This window comes from Tympanuchus pallidicinctus, unplaced genomic scaffold (assembly GCF_026119805.1).
Source record: "Tympanuchus pallidicinctus isolate F22 unplaced genomic scaffold, pur_lepc_1.0 scaffold8, whole genome shotgun sequence".
Lineage (NCBI taxonomy): Eukaryota > Metazoa > Chordata > Aves > Galliformes > Phasianidae > Tympanuchus > Tympanuchus pallidicinctus.
This window is the reverse complement of record NW_026294802.1, coordinates 28,549,378-28,575,707: the sequence shown is the minus strand read 5'-3', so window position 1 is coordinate 28,575,707 and position 26,330 is coordinate 28,549,378. Positions and strand designations below refer to the sequence as shown.

The 26,330-nt window shown below is 39.2% G+C and overlaps 1 protein-coding gene across 4 annotated transcripts in view; it reads left to right on the top strand.

Annotated features, from left to right (window-relative positions):
* MYRFL (myelin regulatory factor like) overlaps positions 1-26,330 on the top strand; it is a 42,655-nt gene that overhangs the window by 6,647 nt on the left and 9,678 nt on the right. For 2 of the 4 annotated variants that reach the window (XM_052668952.1, XM_052668954.1), the window contains exons 3-19: positions 3,033-3,100; positions 3,193-3,445; positions 4,872-4,963; positions 6,724-6,871; positions 8,753-8,948; positions 10,029-10,105; positions 11,548-11,658; positions 12,199-12,289; positions 17,188-17,388; positions 17,776-17,884; positions 18,327-18,436; positions 20,735-20,898; positions 21,486-21,549; positions 22,668-22,753; positions 23,476-23,547; positions 23,659-23,705; positions 23,802-23,963. In XM_052668952.1, coding sequence (XP_052524912.1) covers positions 3,033-3,100; positions 3,193-3,445; positions 4,872-4,963; positions 6,724-6,871; positions 8,753-8,948; positions 10,029-10,105; positions 11,548-11,658; positions 12,199-12,289; positions 17,188-17,388; positions 17,776-17,884; positions 18,327-18,436; positions 20,735-20,898; positions 21,486-21,549; positions 22,668-22,753; positions 23,476-23,547; positions 23,659-23,705; positions 23,802-23,963 — 2,051 coding nt within the window. Of the gene's footprint in view, positions 1-3,032; positions 3,110-3,192; positions 3,446-4,871; positions 4,964-6,723; positions 6,872-8,752; positions 8,949-10,028; positions 10,106-11,547; positions 11,659-12,198; positions 12,290-17,187; positions 17,389-17,775; positions 17,885-18,326; positions 18,437-20,734; positions 20,899-21,485; positions 21,550-22,667; positions 22,754-23,475; positions 23,548-23,658; positions 23,706-23,801; positions 23,964-26,330 lie in introns of those variants that run through there. The other 2 variants (XM_052668953.1, XM_052668955.1) reach the window with 2 other exon arrangements.

Genomic DNA, 26,330 nt, shown 5'->3' with positions numbered 1-26,330 from the left:
AGGGAGAAAGGTTATGCAACACATCTATCAAAGACTTCAGACCCAAACTGTTCATCTAGACAACTGTCACATGATTGTGGTTAGATTCAAAATGCTACAAATGTGCCGACGTTTGCCAAGAGCAAAGCTATAGTAGATGTTTTTTATAGGGTAACAGCCTGCAGGATTTCTCACTGTGGACTCACTTGCCATTGCACATATTTATTCACAGTAGCTTAAGTAGGCTTCTCTCTACTCTAAATAACGAATAATGACTTGATTATTTCTCTGGCCACAGTCATGAAATAGCAATGAATGCTGTTTATAGATCTTCATAGCATTTGATTTTCAAATGTCTAAATATGTATCAGATTAAACAGATTATCAAACTCCTTGATCATAACTTTCAAATGTATTCTGTTGCTTTCATACGCAAAAGCATGTAGCAGTTGCACAGATGTACGTATCTGCTGCCATGCAGCTTAGGTATGCTACATAGATATTACGGTTGCAGTGCTACAACTCTCTATGTGCATATGCAAGAAAATAATCTGCTCCAAGGCAGTGTTTGAACCTACAGTTGGTAAGTATGCCTGGAAGGGTTAAAAGCCAATTTCTGAACCTCCATCATTTCTAATGCAATTGAGGATCGCTTTATTATGTCCCTTCACTGAATCACAGAATTGCAGAGTTTGGAAGGGACTTCTGGAGGTCATCCAGTCCAATTTCCTACTAAAGCAGGCTCCCCATAGCACGTCGCACAGGAAAGTATCCAGCCAGATCTTGAGAATATCCAGAGGAGGAGACTCCATAGCCAATCTAGGCAGCCTGTTCCAGTGCTCTGTCATCCTTACTGTAAAGGAGTTCTTCCTTGTGTTTGAACAGCAGCAAGATGGCATGGGATTTTCTCTCGCTCAAACTGCTTTAAAACATGATTGTGAAGAGCTGAAAAACTTAAAAGAATTATGAGATGTGACAGACCTATGCCCTCATCTGACTGAAGCCAGCAGCACAGCCTCTGTAACAGTCTGCTGGTGACTTAAGCTGCTCCCACTTCCAGCACAGAAGAAATGGTTTTGCTATGTCGTGTGGGAACACCTTGCTGCTGTGCTGTGAGCTACTCAGGAGGGATTTGCCCTAGCTTAAATCATGGTCTGGTTCCACACCTCTCTGTAAGGGAGTAATCCTTTACAGTCTCTGAAAGGAGAAACTCCAGAAGCACAAAAGTAAAACAGACTATAAACTACAGTAACTTCTATGGGGTGTGCTACAGTATAATCAAGTAAATGTGCCAAAGAATAAATAATCAAGAAACATCTTTCAAACCTCAGCCATGAGAGTGAGGCTGAGCTCTTGGTTATCTGTTGAGCCATAAACAGAGCAATGCTCCTCATGTCAGCTGTAGACAAGGAAGTGTTTGGTTTTTTCACCTGTAAATCAGAAGGAAGCAGCAACAGTAAAATACCACAGGCAAGCTTGTTCTTGTACAGAGCAGCATTCCTGAAGTTCTTTAAAAGGAACCAGTTCTTTTTCTCTTAGATGCATCTGTCTGAATAACAAAAAAAAACCCAAACAAACCAGCAAGCATTTTAAAAATCAGTCTAGGCAATAACACACTGTAAACTGCTTTGCTTGCTCAGTGACCTCTCCCAGCAAGGCTGCTAAAACAGAAACCTCTCCTGCTTGTCTATGGGTTTTGGCACAGAGGCTGCTGTGGATCATGTGGAATATCTGAGTCCCCAGCCAGGATTCCTCTGTCAGGCTGCCACCGCTTGGCTCTGGTCAGAGGACAGCTGCCTTCCTGCCTCTTAGCCCCTGTGCCTTCACACCTGCTGCCGGCCACCGGTGGCTGAAGGAGCTGAGACCTTCCCTCACAGAGGGGTGTGAGGATTCCTCCTGTGCTCCTAATTCCCTATTCATGTAACACGAAGTGGGAAAGGAGCCTCTGCTCGTGTCACCGTACACAGAGGGCAGCCCAGCTCTGCCTGGATGTGGCATTACACAGTGCTGTCCTGCAGGTGTGACACAGGAGCTGCTGAGCGGCGGTGCTGTGTGTGGTGTCGCATGGTCTGCTGCACTTTGTGAGCGCTGGGACTATCTGGAACCACTCATGTCTGGCTGCAGTCAGCTGGGATAGGCACTGGGCTCATGGCTGCCTCCCTTCATGCAGCCTGCAGCTCCTGCTGTGCAAACTCTTAAATCCTTTCCAGTACACCTTAAAATTTGTTCTTCCTTCGAGTGTACATGTCAAGATTCTGCCAGCTGCTAAACCCTTGTATTATATGCAACAAGTCAGCAATGGTAGTCAGGGGTTCTTGTGCCTTTTTCAAATTAATCTTTGCTTTGAGAAGCTCCTGGGGCTGACCTCTTAGTTGTCTTTATTTTTAATTCTTTCATCATCTAGATATAGAAGGTGTTGGTCCCCCCTCAATGTTTTCCAAATGGAACTAGGAAATTTATGTAGGGTTATGAAGAGGGAAAGTAGCTTGCAACTTTAAGCTTCTGGACACTTCCGGTGATTTCATAAGGAGTTCTTGCTTTAAATAGGACCAAAGTGCTTCTCACCGTTTCCTTCCTCCCTTGGGCTGCCTCCTGGTGCTGCAGTGTGACCTGCTGACTCCTTGATGGTGACTGAGGGTGCTGTGCCCAAACTAATCTCAAGAAATTATTTATTGTTTGCTGACAAAGGTGTTAAAGATCTTTAAAATGTAGCCTAGAGAGAATGGAGCTGTTGTGAGCCCGTGTGCTCTGCTGTGCCAGGAAGTTACTGAAGACCAGCTCATGGGAAAGAAGAGGGGTTTGAGTCCCCCGCCTTGGAGGGATGTTTGGTCAAGAATTGGTGGCGATGGGAGCTCTCTGCAAGATAAGGAGGTTGTCATTGATCTGTGAGAAGGGGCTGCAACCTTGGTAAGCAATATATCCTGAAAGCCATTCCATGTAGCCTTGTGGTCCCTCTCCAGCTGCTTTTAGTTTTGCCTTACTTCCATGAGAAAGAGAGGTCTGTTCTCCAGATCTTCTCTCAGTAAAAAGTTAAATCTGTTTTTTGTTCCTAGGCAAAGACAGTTGCCAGACTCTCCACCAGACTCTGGGTCAGAAGCATTTTCTCCACCACAGCTCAAGAGTAGGTGACGTGAGTTCTGGCTCCCCCCAAACTGGTAGGAAGGTCTCCAGCTCTTTTTTTTACTATTTGCTTTCTTGTCTATTTGCTTGTAGCCCCGTGGGGTGATGCTACGTTGCCAAGTGGGCAGCAGTCTCCATTCCCATGTCCATCGGCTGTGGCACCCAGCAAGCTTCCCTACAGATTCCTGGAGACTTCTTCTGACCCCAGTAGCAGTGGACATCCTTGCAGCATTCCTTGCAGTATGAAGAGAGATAATGCTGTGACTCCATGGAATGACTCTACGTCCTCCAACTCTTTGGGTTTTAATTATTCATACTTTCAGCCAAATGTATCTCAGATTTATAGGTAAAGCCTTTATACAGGAAATGAGGCAGATACAGTAAAAAAAATAATAATAAATAGAGCTGGTATGTGATGTGGTGACGGACTAGTGTAAAATCCCTGTGGGTACAGAATCTTCCACAGGATGGCAGTGTTTAGACGCGTTTGAGAAACTTAAGGTTGAGGGCTCTTTAAACATCTTGATTAAAATTAGGATTAAAATGCCGAGGAATGCATTTCAGTTTGAAGAAATATACAGGGCTAAGGAGGAATCCGCAGGTAGCTGATAACTGGATTATAAAAACAGTTAGGGGTTTTGCAATACTTATTGTAGGGACTTGTCCATAAGGGTCTTGGAAGTATTCTGACACATGGCATGAGAGGAAAAGAATTGTCACATCCATGTAAGCAAATGAAATGGTATTCGTATACCATCTGCCGTATTTATCTACTAGTGTGTTCTGGATGCTTGGTTGTTTAAAATTCACTGGGTAGTGCAGACATCCCACCATGGTACCTACTAAATAAGAATGGATTGACCAATGTGTGCTGGAATGGGATCTGCGCAGTTGCTGGGAGATCGTATGAATTCATCAGCATGAGTCTTGGGGTTGTAGATCCTCTGTGTGAAAGTCAGTTGCATCTTATCTTGGTGATGCGAGTAAAGGAAGCTGGACCTTGGTTCCTTGGTGAAACTGGTTATATATGAATTGTTTCCTTTGCTGTAGAAGGTTCCAGTTGGTCATAATCGTTTTTTGAGAAAAAGTTTTCATTATTGGAATTTAAGGTGCAAAATACTTCTCAACCTAGTGTAGATTTTCTGAACAAATCCAGAAAAAACTTTTCTTCTACTTGTGGAGAAAGCTAAACATCCGAGCCTATTAGGACTGCCTGTGACTTGGAGATTGGGTTGGCTTTTTTCCAGAAGGAGTGACCCATCCATCAGGATATTCCAAGTTCCATCTTATAATATCAAAATTTTGGAATAGGGTTTCTCCTTTGCAGAAAGGGAAAATATTGAAATCTCACTTTCTGAGAAATTGCGTCTAACCAGTTTTTCCTTGAGGTGTCTTTATTAAGAGATTAGTTTAATAACAGTTGATGGTATTTTGTTTTCTGTATAAGAAAATGAATCCACACTCAGTAGAGTAAAATCAGTCAAGAAAATGCTATGTTATTAATTAGGATATTGTGATTTTGCTGATTGCACTCTGTAAACCTTTGTAAGAGATTAAGTTCTCCATTAATATGATACAGAAAAATATATTAATTTATGTTTTAGAAAGAAAAATGCATAATTCAGTTTTTAAAAGCCATAAACAATCTCCTCGTCCCAGCAAATTAAGATCTGGGTGACAGTACAATTAGATTGTGATAGCCGAGTGTTCTCTTATGACTCTAATAACTGTGTTTAGACTGAAATGAGTAATTCAGTGTGTTTTTTTAAAAGCACTCCCACACCATCAGGCATAAAAAGGAAGCTCTCACAGGTGCTTGGAGATACCACCGATCCTCAAGTCTGGTGCAACAACTCCAGTCAAGGTAAGCAGCTCCATGCAAACAGAATTTGATATTTCATACCGCAGGCAAGTAGGCATTCAAAGAGCATATGTCCTACTGGCTCTGAAATGGTAGAGGTATTGACAACCCATTTGCCACTACCAGCTTTGGAGCAGTTCATCTTTTCAGTTTTTTTGAAAATAAAGACCTATTTATATTTTGCAAAGGGATTTGAAATATTACATCTATTCTCCCTGACTGCCTGCCCTCCAAACGTTGTGCCTTTCTCCACGTGTGAGCCTGAGGATGACACCACGCTCTGCTGACATGCTTGGTGCTAAATAGAATGGGCAAAGAAACGTGGGTCAGTTCAATAGGGAATTAATCTGGTGTGTGAGCAAAACGGATCACAGTTTCTCTTTTTGATCTAATTTATCAGCTCCATACATTTTCTACAGTTTGCCTGAGGAACTTTTAGCCTCGTGGAAAATGTGAGAGTTGCATGTTATTTCCTTAGAGTTAGTTATTTCTAAGTTTAAGTCTTTTAGATTTTTTATTTATGAGTAGCAGGTGGAAACCCACTATGGTAGTTTGCCATCGGTGCCTCCTTTTGTTTGGTCAGTGTCACTTGCTCGTGACTGGCTCTCTAAGTCTGCCACTGCTGGAAGAAGAAAAGAGGCAGTTCCAGAGCCTCTGTCTCTGAAGTTGTTGTTGCTGGTTTTAATACTTCAAAGACATGATTTTAAATATGCTATCTTTAGGAGTCTGTGTCACACAAATCTACACCTAGCAGGAAGAAGAACACAACCATTGAAAAGAAAAGGCATGGGAATCTTCTAGAAATGAAGTGTGAATGTCTTTTTTTAATTATTTTTTTTATTTTTTAGTATATTCACTCCCTTTTGTGTGTCAGACATGGGGATTCACAAATGATGCTTAGGTTCTGAAATTGTTCTGCTCAAGATGAGCTCTATCTCACTGTGCTGCCACAGGAATATCTTTGCTTATATGCAATCATAGAATCGTAGAATCACTCAGGTTGGAAAAGACCTTAAAGATCATTGAATCCAACCACAACCCAACCATACTACCCAAACTAACAGTCCCCTGTTAAATCTTGTCCCTGAGCACCACATCCAAACGGTTTTTGAACACATTCAGGGATGGTGACTCAGCCACCTCCCTGGGGAGCCTATTCCAGTGCTTAACAACCCTAACATATTCTCTCCCATCCTTACTGCACCCCATTTATCTGTCTCCCTTACTGCATTTTCCTCTGTCATCATGAAATGTAAAACATCTCTAAGAATTACAGTTTACACTGTCTCATAATGCTGTCATATATATGCAAAAAGCATTAACCAGGTAACCAGAATGGAAACTGTGTCTCTATCTCTGGAACTAAGAACCTATTGCAGTGAGTACATTCAGTTCAAACTTCCACTGGAAAGAATGGGACTTGTCTGTATTTCTTTTGCTTCTTGTACTTGCACTGCACTTCTTTATCCCACTTGCTTCATGCAGTTTCTTACAGAGCTACTTATTTAGCTCTCCATTTGGGGCTGGTTCCTCCCCTCCCCCAGTTCCAAAGGAACTACACTTCCTTTGGGAGGTAATAAAAATAGGAAATGCTACTTGTGTAATATTTTGCAAATCAGGCAAGCGGAAAATTTTATTTTCTAGGACAAGGTCTTTTGGAATAGTTGGAAGGAAAGTTAAGATTTAAATATATTTGGAATAATTTGTGCTTTATGTATGCAATTATATAAAGATGTTAATGCGGGATTTCTATCTCTCTACAGCAGTTCTCAAGGACTGTGCTGCTGAAGTGCAAGAATATGACAGTGATGGACAGAATGCAGCTTTGGAAAAATGCTGCCAAGCTCTAACATGGCAACCATATCAAACTTCTCAGTGGAACAGCTTAGTGAACTCTAATTATGAAAAACTGTAAGCACTGAAGATTGCACTTGGAAAAAAAAGTTTTTTCTTTATTTTTTTTTCTGGCACTGTGTAGGAATAAATGCTACATTTGTCATCCCTTGCTCTTCCTGAATATAAAACTGGAGAAGGAGGTGTAGCAGTGGTAGGATATGAATTTTCGGATGTATCAGATAAGCTCAACTTCAAACACTGCTTGAAATTCATGCTAGGTTTTCTAATTTCCCTTCAGAGATTTCAGAGAAAAAAAAAAAAAAAAAAAAAAAGAATTTAACCCGAGTACCTGCTAGTTTTTATTTATTTTTTTAAGCATATTAGTGAATATACTTACTGAGCATAAAAGAAATGGAAATAGAAGATATCTGTTTTACTTCTGGGCTCACGTAACTGAAGTCTTCTAGCTACAGACATGTATGTAAAATGTTCAGTCAAGAATTAAGAATATTCCTGTATAAAGGAGAGCTGTAAGAAACCTCCCAGTGCTTCAGATGTGTTTGGGATATGAAGTGTCCATCTGGATTATTGCTATACTTTCAGCTCGTGGCTACAGTAGATCTTGGAGATGGTGGTGGGAGACTTCTCACCTGCTGCCTGCCCAGTTACATTTTAATTCCCGCAGTCTTAAAACTGAAATTCCAGATTCACCTTTCTTGGTAGCTTGTATCAACAGAGATAAGACAATGTGATGCTTATCTTTAAAAAATCCAAAACCATGTGTGATTACGATAAAGGGCGATTAAGATACTATTAGCAGAAGAAATCAGTATTTCGCTTTAGTGAGGTCAGCGGCAGAGCTGTTGTTCCAAGATGCGCTGTAATTTATAGCACAGCACACAGTTTTTGCTTCCGAATAAGAACACAAATTATCAACAATCTGACTGTGTTGTTTTGAAGTAGTTTTAAAGAACTTTTCATTTCTTGTGTCAGATGGTCTGTGATGTTTGGAAGGGACTGATTCATCAGTTATAAAAAGATAACAAAGTTTGTACATTGCCTGGGAAGTCTGTACATTTTGACTCTTCCAACCAGTAACATGCAAATAAATGGATGAGTTCTGAAAAGCCATCTTCAATAGTTGTAGTAATCACAGAATCATAGAATCATAGAATCACCAAGGTTGGAAATGACCTAAAAGATCACCCAGTCCAACCGTTCACCTATTCCCAACAGCTCCCACTAAACCATGTCCCTCAACACAATATCCAGTCTTTCCTTTAACACCCCCGAGGTTGGTGAGTCCACCACCTCCCTGGGCAGTCCATTCCAGTGCCTGACCACCCTTTCTGAAAAGTAATACTTCCTCATGTCCAGCCTAATGTAATGAGAGTTTCACAGTAGCATCAGACAAGAGGTAGTAATTATCCAACTTTTTATAGTTTTATAGTGGTCTGTCCAGAGGGTCAGTTTATAACTTTCCTGTTAATTTGAGCAAAGGCTGCAGAGGAACTTCATGTGGGAACTGAGGAACAGAGTAGGGAATATTCTCTCTCATTAGTGCATTGTTGTCTGCATTAGTAGTTCAACTCTGTGGTTAATAGCAATGTTGTAATGAATACTTGAATATACTAAAATGTTTTGTTGTACTTGTAGGTGCACAGAGTTCCTTCATATCATCTTCAGAGTTATAAGTGAGGATTATGTAAGCTCCCCATGTCTGTTTTTCAAGCATTTAATGTGTCCGATGAGAATTACAGTACATTTTACATGCATTTTCATTCTTACACCTTGAAGAAGCTAAGAAGAATATAACTGTAGAACTGGTGATTGAATGATGTATTTCCACTCCCGTTTGTCTGTAAAAACAGATGAATTTTTAATCCATGCAAAAGTGGGAATTAAAGATACAAATATGCCTGTATTTAAAATTGCTATCCTTTCTTGTTTTCACAGACCTGCTGTAGGATATCACATTGTCACAGACAAAGGATTTAATTTTTCAGCAACAGATGATGCCTTTGTGTGCCAGAAGAAGAATCATTTCCAAATCACAGTCCATATTAGAATCACTGGTCATCCAAAATATGTCAAAACTCAGCTGGGGGTGAAACCAATAGAGAAGTTTTACTTGAAAGCTTTTGGAATAAGGGCAAGTATTTATCCTCTTTGTGTGCGTTGCTTTTAATGTTAATACACGATTATCCATAGAATAAGATCAATAAATGAATCCTTTTTGTAATGATGTTTGACCAAGAACTGATAAAAGACAACTCATCAATTTACTAATGACTTCTGTGTGGAACGTTACGGGAGTGATGGTTTGTGGATGCTCGTGCTTGATACATGGTGAAAGATACAACGTTTGTCTTACTCACCTTTCAGTCACGTCCCTCTCACTGTCTGGAATTTTCTTCCCTCTGTGGGTGGTGTAGTGATGCCAGTTGGTGTGTAGGTGGCCAGTTTATCCACTGGCCGAATAGCAGTGTTAAAAGAAAAGCTCAAAAATCAAAGAAGATGAATCAAATCTTTTTTCTTTTTTTTTTTTTTTTCCCCTGAACAATTCACATGTAGAAAACCAGTGCAATACCCATGTTTATTCTTGCCAGGTTTTCATTCTAAGAACCAAATTCTTCCCAGCCAGTATGGGTTCACAGTCTTACATATAGAGAATTAATATTAAATTTTCTTCTTCCTGACAGATTTTACCAATTTTTCACTTCCTTTCAAAATTTAGTGATTAAAAAAAAATTCCTGTGCCTGTTTTGATTCATATGTTCTAAAGCATTAATGTAGTAGAAATTACTGAGCATTAATATTGTGTGTTTCCATCTGAAGCAAAGCGCTGAGTGGTAACATCCAAGAAAGGCTCAGACATTTACATTAAAGTAATTTAGTGAACTGCCATACATAGCTCAGTCCTTGTTAAATATTTACATCTACGATTTAGGATAGAAGCAAGCAAAATTCAGAAATCAATCTTTCTTTTGCAAATTATTACATGTTTTTTCCTATTTTCTTTTCTTTTCTTTCAAGTTATGCCATATAGACTACATGGAACAGAGCACTGATTAGCTGTCAGCTGAACAGGTGTCAATTCCCTGTTACTTTCTCAGCTGTTCCATGTGAAACGAGAGAAACTGCACTGTTTTAGGCACAGTTTGCCTGCTGATTAATATTGCAAAGTTCGTGTGCTTCCAAATTTAATATTATTGTCATTATTTTTTTGTAGATGGAAGCTCCAAATCAAACAATTGCTATTGAGCAGTCTCAGTCAGATCGAAGTAAAAAAACTTTCTATCCTGTTAGGTAAGAATTTTGAGAAATTTATTCAATTTTATTTCAATTTGACACACTTCTTTCTTGGAAACTCACAGTAACTAAGCCAGTCTTCTTGTCTTCATTCGGTTTCGTTCTGGGTGAGCAGATAGAATTGCAGATATATACCTGGTATTCTTTCACAAAGGGAGAAATTTGGCAGCCTTACAAATGTATGAAGTATGCCCATCCAAAGTATTTGTACTCAGCTGGCAGCATTGCTGTGTGGCACTAACGCTGGGTGGTGGATGCATTTCCCACCTTAAGAAATGTAAGTAATGCTCCTGTTCCTGTGCTACAGGGACATGAGACTACACAAGGATGAGATGTGTTTGCAGTGCTTTTAAGGGGAAGTGGCTCTGCTAGAGACGTATGTGCAACTTCTCTTGGGAATTGTCTGCCATTCTTCCGCATCTTAGTCAGTGGCAGAATCACTATTTGTTTTTCTGGTGTGTCTCCTGCTGGAGCTGATGTGTTCTTTATAAATAATTGAATAAGCCTTAGAGCAAAAAAAAAGATAAGCTGATGTCAACTTTGACAGGACAGTGTTATGACAAAGGTTGCAGTACACAGTCTGCAAAACTGAACTTTGAACTTGGACAGAGAGCTGGATTTTCACTTAGCTATCATAGCATTGTCATTCCTTTTACATTCTGAAAAGTAATGCATCTGGGTGCGTGTCAGTTGTTTCATGTGTGGTGATGGTGCGATCTGCACCCATAGCAGCTGAGAAGATGGAAGGTGTTTTTTCCCCATGCAAACTCCTTAATGTTATTAGTAATCACTTACAAAAGTGGTGCCACAATGTGTACATTTTATACTTTCAAACACACAAATTAGATGCAGATGAACAAAACATCAAGCAGTAAAATTTATTTATTTTATTTTGATGTGCAAATTCAAATCCAATAGTGAGAAATGATGCCCTTTGCAGGCAACAGATTCTCATCATATAGAATCATAGAATTGCTGAGGTTGGAAAAGACCTCAAAGATCATCAGTCCAACATCAACTCAACCATACTACCCCAACTCTAACAACCCTCTGCTAAATCATGTCCCTGAGCACCACATCCAAACACATTCAGGGTTGGTGACTCAACCACCTCCTTGAGAAGCCTAATTCCAGTGCTTAACAAGTTTCTGTAAAGAAATTTTTCATATAGTTTTATTATGTTCAAGACCGTGTACAAACAGACCAAGAAACAACGATTCTTACTAATAAGAGCAATTTCTCTGTTTATATCACTGATATAATCATTGTGATTTTAATGCACTTTCACAAAACCACTCTTGCTGCATTTTTACTGGAGTTCCCCTGTTGTTGCTTTCATTTGTCAGTTTCTCTTAAGACTGCTCTAATGAGTTTGAAAAAATCTGGCTAGAGCCAGGTAAACATTTATTTCCCTGATCTTGTTTCTTTTCTTGTTTCAGAGTTGATCTGCCAGGGGATCAGATAACTAAAGTGACACTGGGAAGGCTGCATTTCAGTGAAACGACAGCAAATAATATGAGAAAAAAGGGGAAACCTAATCCTGACCAAAGGTATTGTTGTAGCTGATTGGCCAGAGTGTGGGAAGTGGGAAGAACATCCACTCTACCATGGAGCTTAAGTTTGTGGATCTGCATGTTGCCAAATCTGTGGTTCATTGCTTTCAAACTCTTTGATACTGGGTATCTGCTTTAAGGCCCCTCTTCTAGAGTCACAGAATGGTGTGAGAATTAAGAAACAAAAAAGGGGAATGCCTTATCTTTGTGGTTAAAGATCATTTCAGGAAAACATTGCCAGAATGTTGCCTTACATAATGAAGAGGTCAAAAAAAAAAAGCCAATAACCCAATCCTTACTTAAATATTTCAGTTAATACCAACTTTGTTCCTTTTAAGTGACTTGGGGGGATTGAAAGAGTGTAATGTTTGAGAGTGGAGGAAAAACTTTCATATTCGCTTTCATATTACAAATAAGTTTAAAAAACATTCTGACTATCTTTTTATGCATCAGTAATAGAAATTGTATTTAAAACATTTCCCTTTATGACAAAGTGTTATTTCATTTTTTTTCTCCATTAAATCAATTTCAAATTAGATACTTCATGCTGGTGGTTGGACTTTATGCTGTCTCTCAGGACCAATTCTACTTGCTGTCTGCAAATATCTCTGAAAAGATCATTGTAAGGGTAGGTAGAAACATATATTGCTTTCACGTTTACTGTTTTGACAGTAGACTGTTGGGAGGGATCCTTGGGCATAAAAATTATATTTATTATTAAAATAAAAATTATCCAGAAAAAATATCAGTTGCATCTGATATGAATACATTGGTATCTTGTAATTACCAGGATTTTGAAATGCTAGAAGTAGGGCAAGCAAAGAAGGACGAGTAGCTCTGGGAAGATTAAGACCTATTGCTGGCACTTTGCTGTGTGTATGAGCTCTTAATTAAGTTGGTGTTGTAATACATGTTTCAAAACAGTAACAGGGAAAATTTCTCTCTTATTTTTTTTTACCTTTATATGGATAAGGGAGTCGAAAAAATTATCCTTTTAATATTCAGCCTTAGCCTTCATTTAGGCTTCATTTAGGCTTTAGGAAAAGATTAAAAAGTCATAGCTATAATGTAACAGGAGCTATGGAGGGGCTGTGCAAGGATTTAAAAGCCATGCAGGAACTTAGCTTCTCCCAGCAGTTTGGATTAGGGTTCCAGTTGGATTTTAGAGATAGAAATAAAGTGAAGAGATGCAGCTGAATACATGGGCTGCTTTCAGATTCTTTTTCTTTTGTGTGAGCCATGTCTGAGGGGTCTGTGTTGTTCCTGAGCACTGACTAAAAATGGGGTTAAGGTTTGAAAACTGAGGTACCATAGAGTTCTAGCATACCTTAGTGTGCAAACAGAAGGCTAGGGCTTCCAAAACATTTATTCCAGGCCCCTTTTTCATGTAAGTTGTGTGTGGGAGTCTGTGTTGGATCTGGGCCTCGTCCAGGGTTAGGGCTAGGGTTTGTTGAGAGAGGAAGCACAGAGTTCTGTTGTGAATGGGGTTTTAATGGCACTGCAAAGGGAATGTAAGGGCTTCCAAATGCTTTCAGTCCCAGCCCCTTTTGTGTGTTGGTGTTAGGTGCAGGTCTGTGTTGAACCTAGTCATTAGTGTTAGGGCTAGCATTTGTAAAGGGAGAAAGCCTACGCAGGGTGATTTGGGCTGAAAATGAAAAGCAAAGAAAAGGTGAAGGCTGCAAAAACCTGTCTCTTTTTCTGTGTGAGCCATTGACAGGATTCTTTGTTGGACCAGGGCACTTTCTCTGGTTTGTGTTACAGTTTGCTGAAAGAGGAAGCCCAGAGCCCCATACTGAGTTGGATTCTCCTGGTGCTGTGAAAGATTGGTACGGGTTCCCCAGAGATTTCATTTCTGGCTTGTTTTCCTTGTGAGTCTTAGGTGGGGATTCATGTTGCATCTAGGTGCTTCCTAGGAGTAGGACTAGGGCTTGGGTTTTGCTGCGAGAAAATGTCCAGAGCTCCACTGTTGGGCTTAATTGGGCTGAAAAGGGCTTGCAAAGAGGAGGTGAGGTCTGCCAAAAGCTTTCAGTCCTAGCCCATTTTTCACGTTAGCCAAAGGTAGTGTTCTGTGTCAGATCTGGGCAGTATGTAGATTTACCTACAGTTAAGATTAGTTGAGTGGTGACAGTGCAGATCCTGTGTGTGTGATTGAGTACAGTGGAGCTGCAAGGGGAAGGTGAGGACTGCTAAAACCTTTCAGTTCTCACTCTTTTTTACTGTGATTTGTGGGTTAAATTTCACATCTGATCTGGGCACTATCTTGGATAATGTTTAATTTTAGTGTGGAGATTATTTTTAGGGCTTTTAGCTGAGGGAAATTGTAGTCCTAGGGTCTAGGAAAAGAATATGAGTGTCATCAGAATATTGCTGTCCAGAAAACCTTTCTACTTGGGCCCATCATGGAGCTTCTTGTTGGGATCATGGAGCATTTCTGGGGTTTTGGTTATGGCTAGTAGTAGGCTTTGAATTTTGTCTTAGAGTCTAGTAAGACTAAGAGCTTTTGCACTGTTGGAGTAGGAAGGGGCTTCTGAAGAAAGATGAGTTCTTAAGGTATTTTCAGTCTTAGCAGTTTTTTTTCTGTGTAGTTGTTCATGATGAGTTTTGGTGGCAGTTTATCTGCCTAGGTTTAGGATTACAGTCTGGTTTAGGGCTAGGGTCTGGAAAGAAAGTGCATGTGCCCAGGATGTGTAGTGTTGCATGGAGGCTGCTGAAGAAAGATTAAGAATTTCAAACCATTTCACTATTGGCTGCTTTTTCGTCTGAGCCATGCCTCTTGTGCCACAAGACTCATTCCTGGAGCCATGGTTAGGTTTTTGGAAAGTGATAAAGCCTGGAGCCCTTTGTGAGTGGAGCTTCGAGAGAGCTTTGAAAGCAGAGTTTGAAATTTCATTAGTGTGGTAAAGAGTTTTGTTGTTCTGGCCGCTGCTGTGTGTTCTTCCATTTCAGTGCACTGACACACTGTGTTTGTATTGTTTCTGTATGTTTATTTCTTTTCTTTTTTTTTTTGTTCATTAATTTCCACAGTAGTGCTCTCCTCTGAATTTTTCTGAATTTGGCAACGTTACAAATATTGTCTCCCTGCTAATGTGGGAAAGCCATTGAATTTTCACATTTGATTCCTTCTTGGGATTCTTTTTATTTCCATGATAAATATTTTGGGCTAAGATTTAGAAATGCACATTCTTCTCTAGTTTTTAATGTTAGATTCTGTTGAAATTTCAGTGAAGAATGCTTCTTTGATGCATGTGTGAACAGAGATTTTTAAAAGAAATACGGTGAATGAGATAGGGCAAACCTGCCCACTATTCCAGCCAAAGGAAAAATAAGGCAGAAAAGCAGAAAGAAAAGCACTGGCTGTGATTTAAAGCAGTGAAAATGTCAACAGGAAAGCTGGACAGTATTAAAACAAAAATTAGTTTTCCAGGCATCTGAAAGGATTTCAGTGGATCTTGAGATAGCCAGTGGTTCCTTTAAAGGAGCACAGCTCTACAAATGCACTGCTGGAGAAAGTGGCTCCTGTTCTGGCCCTTTATACCCTGAAACATAACATAACGTAACTACCATCTGAATAGTGGTTATCAGGCATATCAGATCATGCTCTAATTGAGGCAAACAGTGAGAAGTGCACAACACGGTGCATTGTAGATGTCAAAGGCTTGAGAAAACCTGAGACTTTAAATACACCCAAATTTCCTGTTGCAATCATCCCCCAGTCAGGCTCAAATTTGAAAGAGCCAATTCAACATTTAAAAAATAAAAGGAATAAATGAATCAACAAAATTGATTATTCAAAACAAATGCTTTTTCTAATTATACACAATTGTGTGTGTGTGTGTTCTTTGGAAGACGCTGGTTGCTCGACATGAAATGTCTAACGTGGATTCCTTTTGAACACTGTGGAGTGGTTTAGAGAATTTTAAAATGTGTTTACTTTTGGATCCGCCACTGAAAATGGCAATTGGTTAAATGGATAGTTGTCATGATTTGTGTTTCCAGATGGTGTTCTCTCCAGCAACTGCTGTGTGTAGACTTTGTAGGTCTGTAGAGCCGAGCAAACAGGGTTTGAATGTAATTTACACTTGAGTAGCTCAGTTTCTGAATGAAAGCAAAATTCATTTGGTAGCTGTAACTTGCGGGAATTTCTACTGGAAAGAAATTTTGTTCCCACCTGTTTCATTAAGCCTTGTTTTCTACCAGCTCCAAACTACAAATAATTAAAAAATATATCATCATTCTGTTTTCTTTTTGTGGCATATTAGTAAGACTTACATTGCTCAAAATGTCAAATGACTTTTGATTTAGTGACCTTTTTGTGCATGTGTGTATTTTATTGTGAAAATGCCCACAACAAGACGTATCTCCTGGGCCATTTGGTCTTAGGTACATTTCGTTTTGGGACAGTGTTGAATGATCAATGCTTGACCCATTTTTGTTCCTATCAAGCCTCTTGCTCTTGTTTCCACACTCCTCCTCAGTCATGCTGGCGGAACTGCTTTTCTGGGGTCCTGCAATGAACTGGAATGGGGGTGGATCGGTGTTAAAAATAAATCTAATTCTTTTTACTTGGTTAATTTTAAGTCAGGTTGGCTCCTCCATCCTGTTCTATGTCAGGGTATCAACTGTGGTCTCTCAGGTGGGGGTGGTGGTCAGGAGTGGGCTGCTTACATTGGTCCTATTGTCAAAAGGAATGTACATCAAGCTGAAGCCCCGGGGCAGGTTTTGGATGCCCTTCTCTCCCTGAGCCACCGTTCTCCATTCCTTCAGTTCTGGCTATGTGATTGTCTCTGTTACATTGCTGCAAAACAACTGCAGGAAATAGAATGGACCCAAAAAGAAAATCTAAGCCCTATAAAACCCAATCTCCTCCATGATCATGACTCCCCTGCAGATGTTTTGATGCTTGTGAAAAGGCAGTGTAGGGGTAGTGACCTCACTACCTCTTTCTGCCTCCCTTTCTGCTCCTTGTCTCAGTATTTCCGTTGAGGAGCAAGGCTCCTCTGTACTTGGTGCAATCTTAACAGAGAACAAAACAATCCCTTTCCACAGATGATTTACAGCGAAGTTTGTAATTTGCCATTTAATCAATGTAATCGGACTTTTTTTCCACTTACTTGTTTTCAAGGGTTATTTGCGGAATCTGCAATATGTGATGTTTATGGTTTGGAGCATCTATTCTATGGATCCTGTGAATTCAAGCAAGATCACCTCTGATCTATTCAGCACAAGCTCTCAGAAAGTGCTGAATATGTTTGTGAAATCAAGGGAGGCTATGTTATGTTAAAATTTGAAAAGGTTTAAATGTTGATAATTTAGCTTACTGTGGTAATAAAAAAGAACTCAGGGGACAAAGCAAGTGCTGTATGAGCAGAAACTGACTCCACTCTGTTTTTTTATGTTAATGTTTTAAAAACCCCTCATGAATGCAATTGCAACATTAAAGATTAGTTATTCCAAATTCCCAGCGGAATACAGCAATACCTACATCTATGCTATATTGTATTTTTAAATACATATTTTTTCTTGCAGGCATCTAACCCAGGGCAGTTTGAGAACGACAGTGATGTGTTGTGGCAGCGAGGACATGTTCCAGAGACGGTAGTCTGTCACGGTCGAGTAGGAATTAACACAGATGCACCAGACGAAGCACTGGTTGTCTGTGGAAATGCAAAAGTTATGGGCAGAGTCATGCATCCATCTGACAGCCGAGCAAAAGAGAATATCCGGGAGGTAAGGGCTGTGGAGTACTTAGGGCTTTTGTGTTTGCACCACAGCGTGTTTATGGATATTGCTCTGATACACAAAGCTGTGCCTCTAACTTGAGTGTGCTGAAATTCTGGCCTAAGGAGATTCAGTAGAGCCACGACCAGCGGCCTTTGGGAGCCTGCCTGTAGAAGTTGGGGATATCTGTAAATGTCAGTTTTTAGACTGAAGGGTAGCTGGCAATACAAATACAAATAGCATTCTGCTAATGAGGAATGGGAACACTGTTTATATTGTTTGATGCTGAGATTGACTAAACGACCATATCAGGCTTGTTGCTATGTCAGTGAAGTCCTAAAGGCCACTACTATCCTTGGTGCTTCAACACATTAATCTTGGTATTTGTCCAACTAGGTCGATACAAATGAGCAGTTGAGAAGAATAACACAAATGAGGCTGGTGGAATACAACTACAAGCCTGAATTTGCATCTGTTATGGGAATAGAAAATACTCATGAAACAGGTATTCAGTCAGTTCTGTTGCCAGTTTTCAGTTACATCCAGTGTTAGTCATTGTGCCCTACTGCCCTTTAAAATTTCATCCTAATTTCTAGAATACTACAGTTGCTTACTTTTCTGTATTTCTCTTGTGAGTTAGAAGTGCCTAAACTGAGCATTTCTGGTGTTTTTCCAGCTGCTATTTCAATTATTAAAGACAGGTGATAATTTTTCCAGAGGTGTAACAAGAATGAAGTACAAAATCAGAAACAATTTTGTTCTTATGACTTTCTACTGTAGAATAGAAAAATTATGAAATCACAGATTTTCCTACCATAGATACATTCTAGAGTATGTTTGGCCCTATTTGCAGCTTGTAGGACGGACAACTCAATTTAAATACACAGTCATGATCAGTGGTATGTCACTGCACTTCCTGACTTTAGTTTCTGTTATCTTGTGAACAGGAATAATAGCACAGGAAGTGAAGGAACTTTTACCTCAGGCTGTTAGAGAAGCTGGAGATGTCGCTTTTAATAACGGCGAAAAAATAGAAAACGTCCTCATGGTTGACAAGGTATGGTCTCGAACAAGAAAGTGGGGATGTGTCTTTAGACTGTTCCTTTCATGTGTGGTGCTATGAATAGATGCAGTGCTTTATACAAAGAGGTCAGCCTGCACAAAACCAGTTTGTGTCATGTTCCTGGAAAAAAACGGAGCCATCAGGTGTTAGTAAATGTATGAATCTTTTAAAAGCAGGAAGTATTTACATGAATTAAAACGGCATCATAAATCATAAATCATACAATAGCAGGGAACATACAAAAAACTTCAAATTCACTGAAAAATATGGATAGCAATTTCATAGCATTGGTCCAAAGGGTTGGACTCCAGAGCAGGTGGGGAGAAGGGCTTTCTGGAGAGAGCACTGAAAGAAAGATTAGAAAATTTGCAGCCTTCATAGCTGATTTATAGATCCTTATAGAAAAGAACTAGGATTAGATGTTTTACATGGTTTGATAGTGATAGGACAAAGGGAAATAAATTTAAACTAAAAGAGGGGAGATTTATGTTAGGTGTGTGGAATTTCTTTACTCAGAAGGTGGTGAGGCAGCACAGGTTGCCCAGAGAAGTGGTTGCCCCATCCTTGGAGCTGCTCAAGGCCAGGTTGGATGGGACTCTGATCCACCTGATCTAGTGGGTATCAGCCCTGCCCCTCCAGGAAGGCATTGGAACTAGATGGTCTTTCAGGCCCCTTCCAACCCAAATCATTCTACGATTCTATGATTTGCTGCTGTTTCAACAAGGCTGGGTCATTACTGCAGCGCTTTCTCTTCTTTCTCCTAACAGCTGTGGCAGAACATGTGAATATTCAGTTCTGTGACCTTGATGTAGGGGGGACAGGGGAATGAGAAAGAGCTCCACCTAACACCTCAAGATGTAAACTGAATGTAGAGCTTTGGGATATCTAATGTTTCAGATAGAATATCTGCGCTAAGTACCTGGAGCTCCCATCATCTGAATATCTCAGTCTCTTCAGTAACAAGAGTACATGTGTATAACAGTGCTTTTTGTCTCTTTCCTTGCAGTTAGGCAGATGATGAGGCCTTGAACTTTGTTACCTTGCATTCCAATTTTTGTTCAAAATAAGCAAGGTACTCGCTGGTGTGTTGTGTCTTAGTTGCCTGTGGAGAGCTCTCAAGCTCTGTAAAACTGATTCATTGCATTACATATTTGAACTGGGCTCTGTTACATTCTAGGGAAATATCTTAATGATGTGGAAATTTGATGTTTTGGGACAGGAATTATTCTTCTCTCCTTAACCTCACGGTGCTGAATATTTTTGTCATCAATGAGTCAGTAAAACTCTAATCAGTCCTATCTGTTTGTTTGTTTGTTTTTCTCAAAATAAAGTATACCTTCATTTTTTGAGGGTGAGCCATTTTCTTGACTACCTGAAGCCACCCAGAATAAATTCATGCCTGATTTGAAGAGAATGGAATGAGTGGCTTCTGTGTAAAATTGACATGAGGGTGACTGACTTGTAGGATTGATTTTTCACAGTTCTATGCACAGAAGGTTATTTTGAACTCACTCTTTTATAAACAGGCTGTTTGTTAAGGTCATCTGTCAGTGGAGAAGTCTGCAACTTACCATACCTGTGATCTGGTTTTGTTTATACAAAATACTGTTTTTGCAGAATGTAGTCATCTTTAAATGAAAGGTGTGTGAGGTATTTACAAAGCAACAGGCAAAATTAATTTTGCCTTACTGCTCTATGGCCTAAATAGGCTGGGACAGTTAGCAACATTAACTGCCAGTAATAGCTTTGTTTAAGGTGGCATCCAGAAGAGGAGAAGGCAGTATCTGACCATCACAGCTTAACCTTCTGGTTTGGATCTTTCCCCATCTTACTGCTTTTGTATAATTCATATTATATGTGGAAAGAGCCTGGCTGTAGGTAAATGGATAGATGGACATTCTGTTGGGGGTTTCTGAAATCAATGCTCAGCTCTAACACTACAAATCAAATAGCCAGGTCCTGCTTTGACAGATGTAGTATTTAAAATTCAGCACTGTATGAATTCAAAATATAGTTTAAATCCTTGGTCTCCAAGCCCTTTAGTTTCAAATTTTTCGGTAAGTCCTCGTTTTCAATTTACTGCAAATTGAGTACAAGCAATTTTTTAATCTAGCAAATGGGTTTTATAGTCAAAGTGACCTCCCATTTATAGTGGCTTAAATTGTGTTTGCATTTTAAATATTCAGTGTGTTCTTCCATAGGTGAATTCTGCATGCATTACTGCTTGTTGCATCTAATTGGTGAATGTACTGTACCTGCTTTTGTCATTATTTTGCCCATTTTGCTTCTTAGGATCAGATCTTCATGGAAAACGTAGGTGCAGTAAAACAGCTTTGCAAACTAACCAACAGCCTTGAAGTCAGAATAGAAGAATTGGAACAGTGGAACAGAAAACTGGCCAGGCTGAAACGGTTAAGCAGTTTAAAGTCAACAGTCAGCGAAAGGAGCACAGTCAGGTACCTCAGTCTGGAATATTCTCTGATCATTGTCACAGAAATTAACAAAACAGTCTCTGTGGGAGAAATGAAAACTGATTTTGCTTGATAGTTGAGTTCAGCTCCTTTCAAGAAATGAAGTTGGGCAAAAAATTGCAAAATTCTTGTGTTTTAAATCACTGCCACAGTTAATAGTGAAATGGCAGTTACACTGCAGTCATTTCTGTAGTTGCTTCAGTTGTGTAAATCAGAGATAGATTCTGTCCAGTTACAGCCTGCAACTTGGAAATTAGTGCTGAGGGAGGTCTGCAGAGCCTCTTCTGCAATAAAATATGTTCATTACTGCTTCAGTAAAAGTGATGATTATTTCTTATTTCTAAGCCACTTTTCTTTGAAATCAAATGTAGCATCTAATAACACACATCCCAGTGAGTTAACTGGATGCTTTTCTTCTTGAAAAAAAAATCTGATGATTTTTCTGCCTTTCTCTTTTTAAATGTTACAATTGCAAAGCAAGCGACATTGACACTCTAGTGAAAAATGTCATTTTTTTTTCATTTACTGCTTGCTGAAGCATTTGAATGTCAAAGAGGCTTTGTCTCTTACAGCAGGTGTAGTCGAGTCACTAGTCTCTTGCCATCGAGAAAATCAGTCCAGCCAAAATCCAGCAAGGTGAGTGACACTAAATATGTGAAAGATGCCTACAAGAGAGTTTTTGTATATGCTGAATTACAGATGAAAGTTTTGTGCTTCTACAAATACAATAAAATCCCTTAGCTAGTATTATTTAGCATCATTCTAGAAGCTCAAAAGCTCCCTATACTAAGATATAAAAGATGTATGAGACACTTCTACTTCTTGCCTATGCTTTGTGTGTATGGGGTGGATCCAATATGGCAGGAGGAAACCATCAGGAAAGAACTGCTGAGCTAGTTGGTGAGCTTACACGATGCAGTGCAGCCTTACATGAAAATGATGCAGTTGCAGTTTGGAAGTATGTACAGCGATCATTCTTTCTCAGCTCAGTTTCTTGGTTGAGTCTTTCTCTGTGGCTTGTTGTTTGCATGTCTTGTTTTTACTTGTTAATACTATCTTTCAGGGGATAGAAACAACCTGAAGCAATAGGATGTCTTTCCTATTGCTACATGACTGTAAGTTACCAGTCCTGAATAGAATGAAGAGAGCCATTTTAATAGGGACTGAATGAGTTAGGGAATATCTCCAGGTTGATCTCTTTCAGGACAGCCTTCCTAGGATGCTAGGTCCTTTTTTAAGCTGATTCGGTGCACGTTTACCTGTCTTGCTTTGTCAGTGCCAAAGTGTGAGAGAAAATAAGAGGTTGAATGTTCTTAGATCTGTAAGAACAATCAAATACTCTATGACCTAAACTCATTCTACTTGCCTGAAAAGTACCTTTCTTTTGCATTTACACCAGCTCTGGTTTAATGAGGTCTAATCATACACTGAAAGCTGCTCATCTTTCAGATGTGGCCACTGCTTACAGAGTTCTTCATTTGATTTTTAAATTCTTGTGGAACATGAAAAATGGCAGCAGGAAAAGAGAAGGAGCTGTCATTTTTATCCATTCTTTCTTTCTGTGTAATGTTTGTGTCCCCTGACTATCCATAGTGCGCACATTCATGCTTTTCGACAGCCTGTCATTGCCCAAGTGTTTTGCTTTAGAAGTTGACCACCATTTAAGAATGGTGCATATGATCCCTCTGAAAGAAAAAGTCAGACTAGTGCATTATTTCTTTATTTCTTTACCTGACCAAGCATGCTTTTTTTAGGTTTGTATATCGAAGAGGAAAGATTCTTGCTCCAGGAAGATTTTCCGGGTGACTGTATTAGCTTTGGTTGCTGTTATGGCACTATGGTAACAACTAATTATCAACAGTTGCCTTGTTTCTCTCTTCCCCCTTTCTAATAGTTTCATCAGAAAGAAAAATGTGATTTCTTTTTTTTCTATCATCCTTCCTACTTAAAGAACACAGTATATTAAAATTAATAGTGAATGTGTCTGGTCATATGTCAAGGTTGAAGTTGTTTTAGGAAAGTGAGGTCTGTGTGTGGCACACGTACAACTAATCACTGTCCATGTAAAAATGTGTGATGCACCTTGAATGCATCTTAGTGGCTCGTGCTACAGGTCAGACTTGTGAGGCTCTGTATTTTATGCAACTCTTCTTTGCCTAAGTACAAATTCTGATGTGTGAAATTAAACTACCCCTCCCACTGTGATGGGCACTTCTGTCACTCTGAAAATTTAACTTGTGATGTTGGATTCTTGGAAAGAAAATTTACTTGAGACATTGAGATTGCCATTTTTGTTTCAAAGATGTGGCTCACAATCTCTCCACGTATCTTGAACTGATGTTTTGATTCTATTTGCAATGGAAAAAATAACCATAGTTTGTTTTGAATTTATCTGTACGCAAGTACTTAATCTAAAAAATATTTAATTCAGTGAGATTTCCCCTTTCCTAAAGGGGAAGTGATTGGCTAGTTAACCCTTCCATTACTGCATTTGGGCAAGGTGTTATCGCTGTGTCACTTAGAAGATTGATGTGAATTAACAGAAAAATTCTCTTTTTACAGTGTTTTGACAATATCGACCCTTTATGTACTTAGCATCCATGACAAATATCTTGAGAAACATCTTGTTTCCAGGCAAGTAGTTGAACAAGTGCTAGAATTAATATTGGATTGCGGACCAATGTGTTTTGGTCCAGAACTGTGAAGACCATTTCTTAATGAATTGTTTTTCTTTTTCTCCATCAGCAATACCTCAAGTTCTGTTGTACTCTTTCCCTCCACCACTACAGCAGGTACTGTATCTTTGCCAATCTGCATGCAAATAAAAGGCTGTTATAAATTCCAATAGACACATAGCACTGGTGAGAATTATGTCGTATTTTCTTTAGCATTACAGGAAAGCACAATTTCTCAGAGCACACAAACCGTCAGCGGGATTCCTGATGTGAACTTTTGTGATCTTTTGCCTTGTGACAAGGTTTATTGTTGTCCAATTCATCAAGCAATGGTCAAATATCAAAGTTATGAGGAAACCAATTCAGAGAGAACACGTAAGTTGAAATGTGAATTTCCGTTATTTGCTATTTCAATACAGATTATAGGAAGAGAGTGAGGGAAGAAGCAGGAATATTTGAAAGTAAGCTACGTGAGATAGGGCCTACTGCAGAGAGTTACAAAACTGCTGATAGAACTAGTAATCACTGCTGCCAGTATTTTTTGAAATCTCTGGCCTGGTTACCTTCAAGAGTTCTGGGTCCTAAAATGTTTTGTCAGATGTCACTGTTCTTCCTGGACATTCACAGTAAATGAATTGATGTGAACCAGAAAGATCACTAATCCCTTTAATTAACCTTTGGCTACAGTTGGCCAGGAATTCATTGAGCATAGTGAAGGGTGAATGTACAGTTTTAAAACAAAACCCAAAGCACTTAATAGTGTCACAGTGTGGTCATACTGCATCTGTTCTGTGGGCAGAAACAGAAATTCAACTGCCAGAAAACATAAAACTTCCAGTTATAACTGATCATTCAGGCAGTGATTTCGAGTAGGGGAATATTATTTGAAGGCAGAGCTCTATGAAATAAATTATTTTTATTGGAATGAATTCTCCTTCAGATATTGTCTGCCAGATATTATGTGTGTAATATATGAGTAGGTGCATTGCTCACAACTTTTGAGACATTTATAAGAAAGAGTTTATACGTAGAGTTATGTGCCAGTTGTAATCTGTATTCCTCAGTCGCAGACCTTAACACTGTTAATGTGAAGCAGTAAGTGTTCGTCTTACTAAACTCAGTATTCATACTTCTTCTTTCTTGGTCTTGGCAAAAATTCTTGCATCAACCACAACTGATGTGTTGAGGTGAAACTGGGGACAGACACAGTTCAGCCTCTGAAGCACAAATTTCTACAAGGACAGGCATTGCCACTTGCTGTGAAACTCTTGCCTCATGAATTGCTTCAGTGAGGTTCGCTCAGTGGCCATTTTTTATACTGCAAAGTGCTGTTGTCTGCAGACAAGCTGCATGTTAGTGGTCTTTGCCATTCTTGTGATTAATGCCACAGTAAGCCCTGTGGCAGATATAGCTCAGTACAACGCTTTCAAGAGGTCATGTATTTAAGTGATTTGTATTAGTCTGAAACCTGAAAGAGTGTTGATTAATTAAAAAGATGTTGATCTCATTTACAAATGAGGGAACTGGAGACAGATGAAAATGAAATATGAAAACCTTCTATCCCCAGCTGGCTGCTTTTGATATTAGGTGGAAAGAGAAGATAAGAATAAACACAAAGCATTACATTCTCAAAGTCTTATGCTCCAAATAGCATTAAGTGTAGATCCAACAGTGAAAAATCAACACAGCACACAAGCTACTGAAAGATTTCAGAGCTGCCCAAGTTTAATGAAGCTGAATTTATCCCCAGACAGAAGAATGTCAATATGAAATCTAAACAGAAGGAAAACCAACAAGCTGCTTAATGTAGCTGTAGCCAAAATAAATGAAAAGCGAAATCAAAAAAGAAGAAAAAGCTGAGCATTAAGTATGGGGAATAATCAAGATAAAATGTGGATATTTTATAATCAACTGATAGGTCTGTTTCATGGAAAGCTAAAACTATTTGAAGTACATGCTAACTTAAGAGTGCATGCTCAGTAGACCTTTTATTGTTCTGCCATATGAAATTCTGAATTCTGTGCTTAAAGACTACTATTGAGCACATCCATTGCAGATCCTACTTTCTAACTTCTCAAATTGGTTGAGAAGGCAGCTGTTATGAGTGCTCAGCCAGAAAGGAAAGCATTCATAAGCAAGACAAAATTTATTAAGCAAAAATTCAAGACATCTTTGTGTAGTCTACCTTAATATGGTGTTGTTTCCTCATACTTTATTTCTTGTAAAAACTGGATTCTCTGAAAGATTTAGACTTTCTGACTTCTGCTGGCTTGAGTGGAAATGCAAAGAATGAATACTCTTTGGCATCTGGGCCTTTCTACCAACTGCTTCCATTCCAGTAATACTCATTGCTTGCCCATTTGTGTATTTGTGTAAAAAAGTATACCAGATTTATTTGATAAGTTTATGTGAATTATGTCTGGACAGTGAGGTTGTTATCATTTCATTCTTGTCATGTCCATACTTCTGTATTTGTTAGTGAATAAAAGTGGAACTTCCCACCCCACATGGATCTTTGAGAAAAACATCTGGGTTGCTGTAGGGGATAGAGCAGAAGCATATCACCATTTACTGAACTCTACAGTGTTTTTTCAGTAGTTCCTGATGTAGTGGACTAGCAACTGGAGTTCTACTACATGAAAAAAAATCTGTACTGGCAATTGACTCAGTTTAAATTGTTGAAATCTCAGTTAAGAAAATCTGTTTTCTTCCTAGTTTTATACAGTTTTCTGGTATCCACTT